The sequence below is a fragment of the Anomalospiza imberbis genome, chromosome 16 (assembly GCF_031753505.1).
Source record: "Anomalospiza imberbis isolate Cuckoo-Finch-1a 21T00152 chromosome 16, ASM3175350v1, whole genome shotgun sequence".
Lineage (NCBI taxonomy): Eukaryota > Metazoa > Chordata > Aves > Passeriformes > Viduidae > Anomalospiza > Anomalospiza imberbis.
This window is the reverse complement of record NC_089696.1, coordinates 5,731,081-5,746,672: the sequence shown is the minus strand read 5'-3', so window position 1 is coordinate 5,746,672 and position 15,592 is coordinate 5,731,081. Positions and strand designations below refer to the sequence as shown.

The following is a 15,592-nucleotide window of genomic DNA, read 5'->3' as shown; positions in this document are numbered from 1 at the left end:
AATAAACATCTGAAATTTCCTTTCCCTTTAATAATACAAGTAAGGTCACTTTTAGCCTTGGAACAAATACATGTTCGCCTATGATGATCTTGCTAACTACTACACAATATCTGATGTCCTCTGCTAAGAATATAGTTTAAGAAAGCCGCAGTTACAAGAGGCATCTAATGTAATATCTAAAACTTCCTTTATGGCATTTATTGAATTCTTTGTCTTAAACAGTGAATATGGAAAGATGGCCTCATGTTTCCTTTTCAATAGTACTCTGAGGATCAAGTGGCTTTCAAGCAGCATGGTGGGTTTGAAATTTTTGCAGTTTAGATCATTCTGTTGCGTTTATGAGTTGGTGAGTCTGTAATGACATCGCCACACTGGGCTGAGGTACGCTTTCTAGTTCCACCATTGTCCAAGTGGAGTGCCATTTCTTCTGATATGAAAGTGTTCAAATCAACATCATGGAGTCCATTTCTCCTTCGACTAGCATTGGAGCCACTGCTCACGTGAGTAGGCGAGCCTGGGGTACTCGAGCGAACACTTATACTAGCCATTGCACCACTAAGACCTGGGGAGAGAGAGAAAAAGGGCTTCAGTCAGACAGCACAGAAAGTTCAGTTCCCACGTGTGCCACACAGGATCGCACTCAGCCGAATTCCACTGAGATCTTAAAGACACTTCATCCTGCTATTTGTACCACTCCAGTCCAGAGCACACCTTCTCAGCTTTCAGACCTTGTAATCCAGTAATTACCAGAACTGCTTTTTATGACATTAAAAGTGAGCCTATACACCAGGATGTAACAGCACACTCTGGCAGACAATAACTCCATAGGCATGACATGCTATTCAAAACAGGGACATACTCGAGAGCAGATAATTCAATTTATAAGCTTCACACTGAACCAGAGTTACACAGCCCTGCAAAGGACTTTCGAGTTGAACTGACCTGGTCTTGCGTCAATACCATCACCATGCTCCCTTTCACTCCCTGAAGGAAACTGCAGTATGGCAGCAGGTCTCAGACAGGTGTACACCACAGACAGTTTATAAATACAAACTTTTATTTCATGGCTAACACTAACAGCCAACACATCAGTATTATTAAATTCAGAATTGCACTTGGAAGAAAAAGCAAAGAAAACCATAAGACAATCACCCAAAATTTGTTATCAACAGATCTGATACAAATCACTGTCACAGGTACCCTGCAAGTACTTTGGTTTGTATTCAGAATAGTGTTCGATTCAAAATGAAGTTTATTTCTTGTAGAAACAAGGCCATAAAAAGACAACCATGAACTTTCATACTTATTTAACCTCTGCCTTCTGTAGCATTACGATTTTACAAAAGTGGGACATTCTAAAACATAAATTTATTGAGGACTAATACAGCAAAGTCTAACTACTCTTCTCAATTTCCAATTCAGGCTGTATTTGGAAAGAAACAGGAGGTCAGAGATAAGACACACATCTTTGCTATCATAACCTTTTCAAGCCTCAGTATTAGTAGAAGAGTACAGAAACATCTGCTGGCCCTAGGAAAGATAAAGATAGACCTGCATTTTTTCTAACAGTAAGAACAAGGAAATGTTGAACCGTCCAGGAAGATTCCACTCTCAGTAACCTTCAAAATCTTAAAGAGTTCTCTTCTCCAGTCTCAAATATTCTATAGCTCTGTCCAGCCATCACAAATCTTGTGTGTGCATTAATTCACATCTCCATGAACTGTCAACTGAGTAGCCAAAAATCACTGACTGACAAGTCAAGCCTAACAAAACCCAATCCATCAGCTGCTGGCAGGCCAAATAGGCAGCTTCAGAGGCTCTGGGAAGAGAGGACTGCTAGAACTACAACATCAGTCACCAGAAACCTCAGAAGCTGAAGTCTAAAAGCCATCTGCAGCAATAGCAGGTTGACACAAAAGACAGGATGGAGCAGCCCAACCAACTTCACTCTATTGAACATTACTGAATGAACATTTAAAGCTTCCAACTTGTAACAGCACAGGAAATACTTTACACAGATCTGGCATTCCACAACAACCAGGAGACACAGCCACTAATCACAGATTCTTTCTTAGGGCTCTTGCTTACAGCTCCAAGTGGTGTTCAAACAGGGCCCAGAAGCATGGTCTGAACTCCATGAAGCACCCTGAAGATTTTATTAATAGCAAAACCATTGTTCATTCACAATGGCAGAAAGTATTTAAACAGAAGAAGCTGTTTTAGTGTAAAGGTAACTCAGAAATAAGGTTTGTGACAGCATTCCCAGGATTAAGGGCAAGCTTAAATTCAAAACCATTAGGAAAATAATTTCCCATGCATCTACCAAATAAAGTAATGCAGCTAAACTTGATGACAAATGTATGATAAAAATCCAATTCAGATACCATATCTTGGATAAACTACTAACATACACAATTTGGGCAGGTAACAAATCACAATACAAAGACATCAGTAGTTTAATTTCAACTGGCATGACATACATTAGGAAAAACATTAATTCATCCTGTACATTTAAATTGGAAAAAAATCTGACAGCATAGAGGTGACCTTTCTTCAAATCCAAACTGATTGTAGAGATTTCCCGCCACATCCCTATTCCAAGCAAAACTGCTGTGACCGCACAAGTTCAGTCATTACTTACATTGAAGAGTCAACAATTTACATCACTTATCAGTCATTTACTGTTATACAACTCATACCAAAGCAGCAACATAGTAATTCAGTTTTAGCATGACATCTTTTTACTACATCTAGTGCTCAAGTAAGGGAAGAAAAGTTATTCTAAATAAACCCCAAAACTGACCTGTGAGGTCAAAAAACATTTTTGGCACCACTCAACAACTGTGTTTTTAAGTGGAGCATTTTCAAGTAACAAGAATTCTTTAAAATAGTTGATACAGTTAAAAGATGCATCTGTAACACGCTGCAGCATATTCTAAACCAGACTGCCAAAGTTCACAAGCAATGCCTAAAGCAGTCACTGACTTCCCAGTATTCAGGTAATGCTGAATCACTGTACATTTAAATACACAAACAACCTTCAGAAGATAATTAGAAGTTAAAATCCTCAAGCCAACTTAGTGTCTAAGGCAGGAGAGTAGCTTTGAATTGATTTCTACAGATCAGAATACAAGGATATTGCATCACAGCATGGGCTTTGAGCTACAGGTTCATTTTGCATCTCACACAGGTATTTAGTACCAGTAAGAGTCATGGCTGGATACACTGACTGAGTGACAGCCCCAGCTCCTGGCAGTTAACCACATGACACAGCACTGCCCATCCATCCAGAAGAGCAAAACTGCCAAATGAAACACTCAGATCACAGTTTGGATTGGCACATTAGGATTGGCTAATAGAGCTAACATGGAAAAGTCAAAGCAAACTCAAGGCATACATTCAAATATCAAGATGCCACTTCACAGAACCAACATCTCTGAGAACAATCTGCAATGGCCAAAAAAAATCTACTTTTGGTCAACAGGGAAAAGAGTTAAGTTTTTCCTTGAGAAGCTGTGGTAAGGCAGAAGAAATCTCAGAAAAACCATTTACTGTGAAATACTCTGAGTTCAAGCTTTCAGCAGACTCGGAGCTCTTCCCAAAGCATTTAAAGCAATAACTGACACTAGGAAGTGGTAAGATGACATGACTGTCAGCAAATACCACTTCCCAACCTCAAATTTCTATATTGTGATTAATATGGCCTAACCACAGGCACACCAGTTTTGTCCATACAACAGGACAGAGAACCAAAGAGCTGCTAAAGTGGCTTCACTTTTCCCACAATCTCATATCCACCTCTGAAGTTTCCCACTCCTTTCTACCAGGGACATCTCCCTTATTCTTAGAGGCCTTTAACAAGGCCCACATGGCTCTTACCCCTTTTTGAATTTGAAAGGTTTGAAGTGGAAGGCATATCTCAAAGATTTTGCAGTACCTAGTACATTCTCTTTGCTGTCACATCTTTCATCAACAAAATGACATTTCATAGACAATGATTTTACAAAGAGTTATATTCTGAAGGTCTTACAGTACTATTAGAAAGAGCTGTGACCAATACTAGCCAATTTATAACTAAGTACATTCCAAAATTATCAAGATATTAGAATGCTTGACTGAAGTATGTTTCATGCATTACAAAATACTTAAAACTGTCAACTCAAAATTAGCAAATTTATCACCACTGGCCTAGCAAACTGTAAATTCTGTTTCATCTGCACTACAATCATGCCCATGTATTCAGGTCATTATCACAGCATAATATACTGGGTAGCTACTGTTCCACATAGTAATGGTACTAACTATTGTTTCTAGAAGTTTCAATCAGGAAGTATCAAAAGGAACATTCATGCTTAGGTAGTGTGACTAAAGCAGGAATTAGTTAATAAGCCCAGATACATACAAAATGGCATGCAGAGAGATCCTTGTCACTCTTCTGTCATATTCACCCTTTCATAATACTGGCTCAAAGAGCAAGTTTTAGCAGCACATACCAATACACAATTGCATCCCAGCTATATATATATACACAGCCTTTAAATTAAACTGTGTCAGACCAATCTGAACTCTGTTCTCCCATCCCCTCTTTCACCAATTGCTGCTCCTCCACTCTGCTAAGTGCTCCCATTTTAAACTGTACTTCAATATTCTGAGAAGCAAATATGAAGGCCTAGTGGAAATTCAGACTCTTAAGGGGGCAGGTCACACACTTCTATGTGCAAGTGCTCTCCCTACCCCACAGAGACCAAATCACATGAATTATACAAACCAACATTAAACCTAAGGAGAAAAAGAACTGATGTCCTCTCACCATACTGCTGCCCTATTTTTTCCTAAATTCACCTAATTTTTGATTAAGAATGCTTAAGTCAGATGCATTTCAACATTACCCTTCCAAGCTTGCTTCTTGCCCCTCCTCAAATCACAGCATTTTCTCCCATTATGCTGGGAGGACAGTGTGTGAAACATGGAGCACATCCCACAGTGAAGGACACAGGCTGTGCACCAGACTTGGTACTGCACTACAGCCAGGCACAACGTGGCCGAGCACGTGGCAGTGTTTGGGAATCTTGCACTGTTAGCTCAGATTGATGTAATTGTGCCATTTGAAACTCCTCTCTTACAGAACTGAAAATGTCAATACACATCCAGAGAGTAGGTGAAGATACACCCATACTTTCCCTAGCTGCAATGACATTTCAGGGACTAATGGAAGTTAAAAACCCAACTCTGTAATTGAGATGCTGGACAATAAAGGTCTTATTTTCTACTACCACACCTCAAAACACCAAGCATCAGATCAGACTGAGGTTTCATAAAGTTTCAGAAAACTGCACTGGCATTTCAGAGTAAAACCTCATGTATTATCTTGAAATAACTACTCAGCTTTTCTAAAAGGCTTGAACTTCTTTTCAAATATTCACAGTTCAAGTCACCAGCCGTGCTTTATTTCAAAGGTTACCCATCAGCATGCTAACAGCAAAGAGCTGATAATAAGGGAAAAGATGTTTTTTAGCAAAGTTTACTCTCTCAAGACTAAGGTTCCAAAGTCTCATTCTCACTAAGTAACACTAAGGATTTTAGTAACAACTGCAGAGCATAGCTGCCATGGATTTAAAAGAAAAGGGAGATCACATCTTAAACATTCTCATGCCTAATTTTTTGTCATGATAATTTTGCTTTTAGCTACTGTAACAGGTTCTTCTCTGCTCTTCTGCTCTCAAATTTTCTTGTAGTAGAAAGACTTGATAATCAGTATCACAAGACTAAATTCTGGGGTCAATATCCTGTCCAAAAAACTTGTCAACCATCTTGCAGAGATAAAATACAGATCAGAGGGATGGAGACAAAAATCCAGTTTTAAGATATTTCTTTTCAGATGAAGCACACAGTTTAAAGATTGTACTGATGCCTAAATCTCTAATGTTTTAGTCTAGGGCATACACCTAGAATTGTGTTTGATGTTCCAGGAAATACTGAATTATTAGCTATTTTGTTACTACTGCTTCTGTCAACGTTTTCAGATGTGCTTATGATGCATTTAGTGGTTACATGAGGTATTTTCCACCATCAATGGGGATAATCAGCAAGCTATAATGCCATGCTCTTTAGACACATATTAGTACCTATTTCTGAGAAGTCAATACACCAGCTCTGCTTCCACTGAGCTTTACTTGGTGCCATAGGCTATTCATACCTATCCCTGCTTTACTATAAGAGGTCTTGCTGCAAGCAGCAAAGTTTTAGCATTACCCTTCAAATCTAATTCAATCCATCCACATGGCCAATAAAGAAATACTCTATTCTCACCAGGAAGCCAACCCAAAAACAGCCTCCCACCTTTATATGCCAATTGGAAATGCCTCTCAAAAACTCTGTGCCTGCTCCTCACTATGATCAGGTCTCATGTTTCCTCACGATACTCAGAAGCAGCACTTTCAAACAATGTGCCAAAAATTACGATAAGCACAAGCCTAATGAGGACAATTTACACACACCTGAAGATCCTTGGAAGGTTTCAAAATCAAAACACAGTTTTGAGAAGCCCTACAATAAATAGGAAATGAGTTCATGAGATTGCTTAATCACAACTTCCTTAAAGAAACAAAAAAGGGGGAGAAGCTGGAGTAATGCAGACATTGTAGGCAATAACCTAAAAACAGTTATAAGGTCCAATACAAGCCTAGTCACTAAAGGATTAGCACAACAGCATTTGTGTCAAGGACCAGATTGAAACTGATATGAGGAGAACCTAATCCAGAAGGTGACTGACATGTAATCTTGTCAACCAGCTGATGAAGGGAAAAAGTACATTTTGAGCCCCTGCAGTGCCACTTCAGAGGACAGAACTTCCTCACGACCCTGCATTACATTATGAAATGTGGAAAACTTTATACATCATTGTTCAGATCCTCATCCTATAGAGAAGTTACTTCCATAAACCACCTCTGTACAAAGCAGATGCTAGGAAACGATACACAGACACAAAAAGAGCCATATTATCAATAAAAATGCCTCTGAGTTTACTTAGAGCTCACTGCTGAAGTGAGCCTACCTAAGCTTCCTCTCACCTGAGACTGAGCCTTTACAGTTAAATCCAGCTCCACAGATTCAACTATATTTCCAGAAAAGCATTTTTATGAGGGTGCTTACCACAGTGAGAGCCAGCTTCTGCAGCTGTTCTCATGAAATTAATTTTATCTACACTGAGTAAGCAACAGTGGTGCACAGAATTCCCTAGCCCCCTTCCAGTATTAGACAGGAAACTGCCAAAACCAACACAACTGAGTGGGGAAGCATGTTTGGTTTAAATGGCTGTCACCTAGACAGTAACAGTGTCTGGGCTAGGCATCTTTAAAAACCACCACAGCACAGCAGAAGCCAAGACTGCATTTGCAGGAATTCACGCTTCTAATTAACCCATCAATTCTACCCCTGCACTGAGACTAACCAGATAGTAAAAATTTCATTTAGGTTGCACTTCTAGATAGCTTAATTTTCATTTTTAGAATGGTCTAGGGTTTGTACCTCAAGGTATCTGCTACCCTTTTGAATTTTAGAAGGCATAAAACCCAGAGGTGAACTACCTCATCTCACCTCAAGAGCAATTTAAAGCACATCTGTCTATCACATAATCCAATATAGAATAAGCTACTGAGTATTCATGTCTGAAAAGAGATACACCCAGCATTGCTGGTGATGGCAAGGAAGGCAATTCAGTATGACATGTAAATCTGAAAGTGACCTAGAACAAAAGTTCTGAACAGGACTCAGTTATTTTAAAAATGTGTAACTACAACACCCTTTCCAGAGTGTTTCCACATTTTTCAGAAGAATGCTGAACTGCATTATCCAGTGCCTAACAAAGGTACTAGAGAGCTAGAGACAGAGCCTCAGACATCTAATTCCCTCCCCCAAAGCCCTCAAAAATTTGCTAGTAGTCAAATCTTAATATTTAACTAGTTGCTAGCATAGCATTGCCATTTTCCAAGAATTCTGTTTACTTTAGCATTGGTATGAATGCCAAGTCTCTTCATGCTTCAAAAACACTACCAAGACTTGATACTTAACTGCTGAGTTCACAGCTGTGCAATATTACAGACCCAAACTTCATTTTTATTCAGTACCTTTTCTTCATTCAAAATACTCAACTATACAAATTTTTAGCAGCCAACACATGCCTTATATTTGCAAAAGCTCCCTTAAAGAATGAAGGGGATACCTTCAGCTGGAACACCAGGTACATGACACATTATGACATGCCAAACATGCTTTAAGAACCCCCACCCAATTTTAACCAAGTAATATTGAAAAAGTGACTGTTACCATGCAGAGCTATGGCTTCACGGAAGGGTTGCAAATCAGTCTCTACAGATGAGCTAGTTTCTGTTGAAGTAGCTCGGTTAGGGGATACTACAGTCAGTCTTGGGGGAGCTCTAGAATTTCTTGGAGGAGGGACTTTTCCACAAAGGAAGCTGATTAAGTCTTCTCTTCGAATAGTTCTTCTGCGTTTTTTAACCCAGGCTAACACATCCTTATTCCGACGCTGATAGCCAATCTGAATTCCTAAATCAAAGCTTCGCTGGTGGGCATCCACACTCTCTGCAAGAAGACAGAAAAAAGTTCTCTTAGTGTTACACAGCAATGTACAGCATGGCACAGCACTGATGTGGCCTCCTGCCAACCACAGGAAAGAAGTATCTACATCTTCTACAGGTTACACCATAAGGCGGCTGCAGCAGCACAGAAGAGTTCCATTAAACCTGAAGTGAGTATTAGCCAAAACATTCCATCTTCTTTACAAGTCAGGTAGTCAACAGCAACTCCAGCACCACTTAAACAGCATTTACTATACCTCAGGTCAACACCACAGCACTGTTTATTTACATTAAAAACACACTTAGAGCTTGTCAGACTGAGGAAGATACTTAAAACAATGGACAACAGAACTAGGCACACAAAGTGCATCAATACAGCCAGGAAGCCCCAACATAAGATAGGAGTAACTGCTTTTCATCATTCTGACAAGTAAGGAACTGCCAGAAAACTCAAGATTTTTTCAAATCCTTCTATTTTCAGCTGGATTTCAATTGCAGAGGCAATTCACAGGCCACAGTTTTGGAAACTAGTTAGAACACAGGTGTCCCCAATGTCTTTCAATTAGCCAACATACCATTTACAAAGGTTAAGAGTTTCCTTCTCCATTTAGGATCCCATGGCAATTCTGATATACAAAAGTTTTAAACACGCTATTTACAATAAATCCTACTACAAAATGCAATTTCCCTCTCTGTTAAAGTAACTAGTCACCTGTGTACATCAGTTATAACTGTGTCTCCAGTGTATTAAGTTGCTTTCAAACTTTGGGAAGTGTATTTCTGGCTACCAGTTTGAGTAAGTTTCAAACCACAGTAACAGGTGGGACAAATCCTGTTCACTACACAATTATGCTCATCTTGTTCATCATAAGTTTGCTATCAGAGCTTTGACAACACCTATTTCAGTTTCATGTTAAGTACTGTTATGTTGCTCTTGCCCCTTAAAAGACATGAACATATCCACTCCAATTTTATTTACTTGAATTCCATAGATTTTTTTCAATGTGGCAAAGCTGATTTAAACAGCATTTTATATTCTTGTTTTATTAATGAAGCCCAAGGTGAAAGCCAGAAGATAAAGGTATTTATTTAAGAACCGCTATCCCAAAATATTGGTTTACAAACAATGATGTACACGTCTAATGTAGCTTTGTCACACTCCAGAACCCAGAAAGTACTACTATTAAATGTTATTCTTAGACTTGTATTCTAGGCACCACTGCACAGACCATGAAAGACAGCACTGAGATCTACACTGCCAAAGAGCAGCACTTCAAACCTGACACAAAAGACTAAAACCACCTCAAACTGAGCTGAGTTAAATCTTGGAGCTTTTGGAGTATAAACTAAAGAAGTAAATAAAGTACACTTAACCTGTTATTTCTATCCATTCCGTACTACTTTGTAATCTGAAGGCTACATTTACAAATGCTAATTCCTCTGAAAGCAATGGCAACATGACAGATTATTCCTCCTGCCATTTTATACTCCACAGCAGCCCAGACTTCAATGCACTGGCAGTAAGAGCTGCCCAAACACTCTGGAGCCAACTTGGAAACTGAAAATACTCCTTTAATCACTTCCTGAAATACCAGAAGTGTCCTTCTGAGGCTTGCAGGTCAGCTTTACGTCAATACCCTGCTTTCTTTGTGTATGAGAATGCTTTCTAAAGTGCTAACTGTGAACTAGGTATGAGGTCAAACACTGACTGCTGATGCAGCCCAGGGAAGTTTCAAGCATCATTACCCCGGGTAGATTAGATTTTTATGGTAAAAGCCACAACTACTTTGTTTACAAAGTTAAGCTGGCAAAACCTTAGCAGCCAAGTTGCATATATTCTCAAATTACTAAATCAAAGTCAACATTAGAAAATATTCAGTTTTTTTTTATAAAAACAAGGTAAGTTGTAGGTTCAGAAGTCTTATTCTAACATATACCTAGAACTTTCCACAGTGGCCTTAAGTTCTAAATCCTACATCACAAAGCCATGCCTTCACTTTTTTCATGCAATCAAGATAATGAAGTGCCTATCACCAGCACCAGAAATTCAGGACGTAAGGCCATCCGTGTTGTGTGATATTAAACTTCTAATCTATATTCAGAAGAAATGCTGACATTCAAGACATCATGGCATTCTCATTATGCACCATTCCTCGGGTTGCTCTCGTTAAAAATATGATGCCTCAAAAATCCAAGTATTTATCAGATCAGAAAGCAGCTGACAATGCAAGAGGCAGTTTGTGGTATTCAGTTCACCACACCAAGTATTCCTCCAGTATTTTGACAGAGTCCTCCAAAACAAACAGTACTGAGAATGTGAAAAACAGGAGTGTTTTTTAAGAGCCATGTTCACCACTAGGGAAAGCAAGCTCACAGTAAGAGACTCCAACTTGTCAGATATGACAGTATTCAGCTGGTTCTACCATGTTATCACCAAATTTCTACTGACTTGCAGGTTAACTGAAAACAAAGACAACATTCCTAAGTTAACTCAGGTACTTTAGGACCTGTTTGAAGAAAACATTTGTTTCAGGTGCTGGGTTTTGGTTTTTCTGACCAAAGTCAGGTTCCAAGTTAAAGTCTAGTTTCCCTGATCACCTACTCATCGGTTAATCACATCACTGCCAAGAAAAAGGTTCATTTTGCCTAGAGCACAAGTAATCTAACATTTTAACCAGAAATAAACAGCCAAAGTATTCATACTAAATATGCTGTAAGGGAGAGCCATGCCACTTGTAAAGACAGACCATAATTATTCCAGACAATTTATTAACATTACCTGCTGCTACTCTAGCACCATTCTCAAATGACTATTGTTCCCAGACATGTTCTAGTGACCCACTCCCTGAGGCCAGCACCTTCCTGCTCTGAGGTGCTGCCCCTTCACATGACCTGACACATGCACACAGCATTCAAATGCACCTTCTGCAGGAGGCAAGACTCTGGCAGTGAGGGTTGTGCACCTACACTTCCTCCTTGCTCTGTCCACATCTGCCAGAAACCTGATCACCCATCACACAAACATCAAGTTCAACTGCTTAAAGCAAATCCAAAATGACAAAACTGGAGGCAAATGAAGGAGCATAGAGTTAGAACTACAAATAATGGTGTATAGACCAAGGGAGGGGGTGGGGAAATCAAGATATAAGCCAGAAAAACAAACATCTGGAATTTCAAAGCACTTCCCCTTCCTTGGAATGGAAGGCAGTGACAATGGGAATCACAATGTGCCAACTTCAGCCTTCACTGATATGTATCATTTTAGCACAACCTTTTAAACAAAGTAAAAACCACTGAATGATCCGTCTGCAGACAAGAATTCCTGGGACAACCCAAAGAACTACAAAATTCAGAAACACCCAGGAAACCAGCACTAAAGCCCAGCCACATGCAGAGCACACTCCTATAAAAGTTCTGGTTAACACTGCCTTCTTACAGCCATGCCTAACAGAGACATAATGACATTCTAGTGCTTAAAATAAACTGTGAGGCTTACTTAAGAAGCCTCAGTGCCACAAGAAGATAAAACTTTCTGTCACATAACAGCTATGCAGAATTTTATGAACACTAAACCCAACTTCACTTTACCACGAAAGAAAAGGCATTATACTGACACCCCAACATCTAATGCACCATGAAATGTAAGCAATGCAGGGAATTTCAGTAGTTTAATAAGCCATTGTATGCTTCTCTTGAATTCACAAGAAACAGACACATGTTAAAATACCTTTTTTCAAGGGTCTCAAAGTGAATCAGATTTTAAGTTTATGAGTAATTGACATGAGGCAACAGAAAAGATTAAGCTACCGTCAGCTAAAGTGGACCAGGGAAAACCTGCAAGATTCAGGAAGCAGTCTCGGGTTAGATTTTATCAGGGTGAATAAGAGACATTAACAGGCCCTACTTATGAGTAAGCCGGGGCAAGAGGCAGAGTGGGGCCCGGCTCGACGCAGAGGGCTGCCGGGGCAGCGGGGGGGTAGCCCCTTACCTTTGTAGAGGTTGGTGACCGCAGTGGCGGCGTTCTGGAAGGGGACCCAGAGGGAGAGCCCCGGCTGCTGGCACACGCGGTCTGCAGGGAGGGAAGGACACACGCTGTTTATTTTGGAGTCACCCGCTCCGAACGGCCATGTTAGGTTTCGCCATTTTGTTCCACCTTCCGGAGGCAGCTCCGGATCGGGGCCGAGCGGGGCGGGCGGGCAGCGGCCCGGCCGGGGCAGCGGGCGCGGTGCCCCCAGCGCGGCGGGGAGCGCCCGGCCGCCCCCGCCCCGGCCCCGCCGCACAATGAGCCCGGCCCCGCTTCGCCATTTTGTTGGGAGTCTCTTCCCGGGGCTGGGCGTCGGGAGCCGCCGGCAGGGCCGGGCTTCCCGGCCCCCCCCCCCCCCCCCCCCCCGCCTCCCCGGCACTCGGGGCTCGCCCCCGCCGCCCGGACCCTCCCGGCGCGGCCCCCGCCGGAGCGCCCCGACACCCCGCGGCCGCGCTCCGAGCGCTCCGGCAGCCGGGGGAGCGGGTGCGGCCGGGCCGGTGCAGGAGCCGCCCCAGAGGCCGCGCCGGGCGCTGTCCGGGCCACGACCGCGGCTCCCCCTCCCTCTCGCCATTTTGTTTTCCCGTCCGTCTCTGAGGGCGGCCGCGGGCCGGCAGCCGCTCCTCCCGCCGCCTCGGCCCCTTTGTACCGCTGCGGGCACCTCCCCACCCGGCGGCTCGGCGCCCCCACCCCCCACTCCCGGGGCCCGAGCCCACCGCGCTCGGGCTTCGCCGGCCTCTTGGCCGCAGCCGCCCCAGCTGCGCCCTCCCCAAGCCCCCGACCGTGCTCACCCTTGTAGAGCTGCGCCACGGCGGTGGTCGAATTCTGAAAGAGGTGCCAGAGCTTCTGCTGCTTGTGCTCGGGCTGCGCCGCCGCATCGTCCTGCAGCTCCGGCGCCAGCGCCTCCTCCTGCTCGGCCTCAGCCAGGCACTGCCGCTCCCACTTGCTGAACCAGTGCTCGGGCCCGTGCTCCTGGATCTCCGCCTCGCCCTCCTCCTTCTTGTCCTCCATCCTCCGCCCGGCTCCGCGTCCCACCGCCGCGTACACCCGGTCCCGACAGCCGGCCGTGCTCGTTCCGTGCGCCGGGCCGGCCCTACCTCACCCCCATGCCGGGCCCGCCCGTCGCCCCACTGGCCCCAAACACTCCGAGCGCCGGCACCGCCCCGAGCGCACTGAGAGCCCGGCCGAGGCGCCTGGGAACGCGCAGCCGGCCCGCCCCGCCCACAGCGCCCGATTGGCCACCGGCGCCCCGGCACCGCCGGTCCGTGCGGGATTCCCAACGCTCATTGGCCCGCTCACGTGTCCGTCAGGCGGGACACCCCCGGGAGGCGGGGCTAACGCAGGTTTGGTCACGCCGTCACAGCCCCGTGCCGGGGGCGTCGGCGCGGTGCGCGTGCGCAGTGCTCTGCCTCGCGCGGCCCCGGCCCCGCCCCTGGCGTGAGGCGGCCCCGCCCGCGCCCCCCGGCAGCGCCCCGGGGCCGCCCCGAGCGGGCGAGGCGCTCCCGGCCTCGGGCGGGCCCGGCAGGCGCCGTCCGCGGCCGCACCGGGAGGTGGCAGCGGCCGCCGCGGCTCCGCCGAGGGGCACGGCCCGCCCGGGAGGCACTTCCCTTCCCGGCCCCGGGGGAAGATGGCGGCCGCACAGGGCCCGAGGGCCGAGCCCTGTGACACGGCCGGGCCCGGGTCCAGCGTCCGGCGGAAACGGCTGAGGGGTTTGTCCCGAGAGTTCAGACCCACCGCACCACTTTCCTGCTTGTTTTACACATTATTTACCGTTTCTGGATTCTGCGCTGTAGCAGGCACAGTCCCAACGAGCCGACTGAAGTCACAGCTGCTTTGCTCACGTTTAAGAGCGCTCGTCACTTCGCTGCTGTGGAAATGCACCTCCCAGCTCCTCCAGCCGCGCTTCCAGTCACAGCAAACGTCCCCCGCTGCGGAGCGAGGCCCGGCACACCTCCCTCCACACCGGGGCTTGCACCCGCGGTCCCCAGGCTGCGCTGCCAGCGCTGCCCGCGGTCAGCCGGGTCCAGATGTGCCGCCACATCGCTAAACCGAGCGTACGCACACCGGCCCTGCTGTGCCCATCCCACCCCATGGGAGAAGCACTCACCACTTTATGGGCTGTTCCCTTTTCCGACAGGCTGTATTATCCAGTCCATGTTTGTTCCCTTTTTCAACTTGGATGTTCATACAACTTCGTAATACATCCAGGAATTCAAGCCTAAGTCATAGATAGTGGGGAAATAAGTGGTATGAGGGTATAATTGGAACTGTTGGGTTGGGGGTTTTTTATCTCTGAGGACAACTGAAGACTAAAGCTGCAGCTACTGTATTTCCCAAACCATTGAGACTAATTACTAAGGACCTCCTACTTGTGGGTTATGCCTGGGCACTCCATGGGAGTAGAAGGGGTAAGAGCAGCCATAACTTTGTGCATGTCTCCTGAAACTGAAATTGTGGCACTGGCTTGTAATATAAGTATCTCAGATATATGACACTAATGCGCAAACACAAAACGTGGATATTCCCTTCCTTTCTAGGTAAGGCTCTGTCCAATTGTTTACGATTATGAACTTCAGCCAAATTGATTTTGTAAATCATCCGTTGCTCAGAAGGGCTGTAAGTACATATTGTGGTGCAACATGAATTTTTCTCCTGTGCAACTGGTTTTAAAAAAAATCCTTATTGAATAGGATTTCTTATAGAGTACCTACAACTTGGAAACACTCATTCCTTATACTCTTAAATTGTTGAAATATGGTAAAGCATCACACAAGAATGTGTGATGGGATTGTGTTCTAGTATTTTCCAATAAATCAAGAACTGAAATTCATCTCCCTCATCAGAAACAGAGCAGAATTTCCTGTCAGCTTTCATGGGTTTTGCAGACGCTCTCTGAGATCAAAAGTTAGGGCAGGGAGCTTGATGGAAGAGGAGGAGACATGGCTTTTTGTACTTTGTGTACCACACATCTGTT

The 15,592-nt window shown here is 44.4% G+C and overlaps 1 protein-coding gene across 2 annotated transcripts; it reads right to left on the bottom strand.

The window, feature by feature from the left end:
- Positions 1-170: 170 nt before the first annotated feature.
- On the bottom strand, positions 171-13,890 carry HAPSTR1 (HUWE1 associated protein modifying stress responses). Of its 2 annotated transcripts, XM_068206725.1 has the most exons (4): positions 13,410-13,887; positions 12,586-12,666; positions 8,326-8,601; positions 171-562 (listed from the first exon to the last, which is right to left on the bottom strand). In XM_068206725.1, the coding sequence occupies exons 1-4, from the start codon at positions 13,627-13,629 to the stop codon at positions 318-320; spliced, it is 822 nt and encodes a 273-aa protein (XP_068062826.1). In that variant the 5' UTR covers positions 13,630-13,887; the 3' UTR covers positions 171-317. The 2 variants fall into 2 exon arrangements, with proteins under 2 accessions (XP_068062826.1, XP_068062827.1); XM_068206726.1 differs by lacking the exon at positions 12,586-12,666 and having other exon boundaries at positions 13,410-13,890.
- Positions 13,891-15,592: the final 1,702 nt, after the last annotated feature.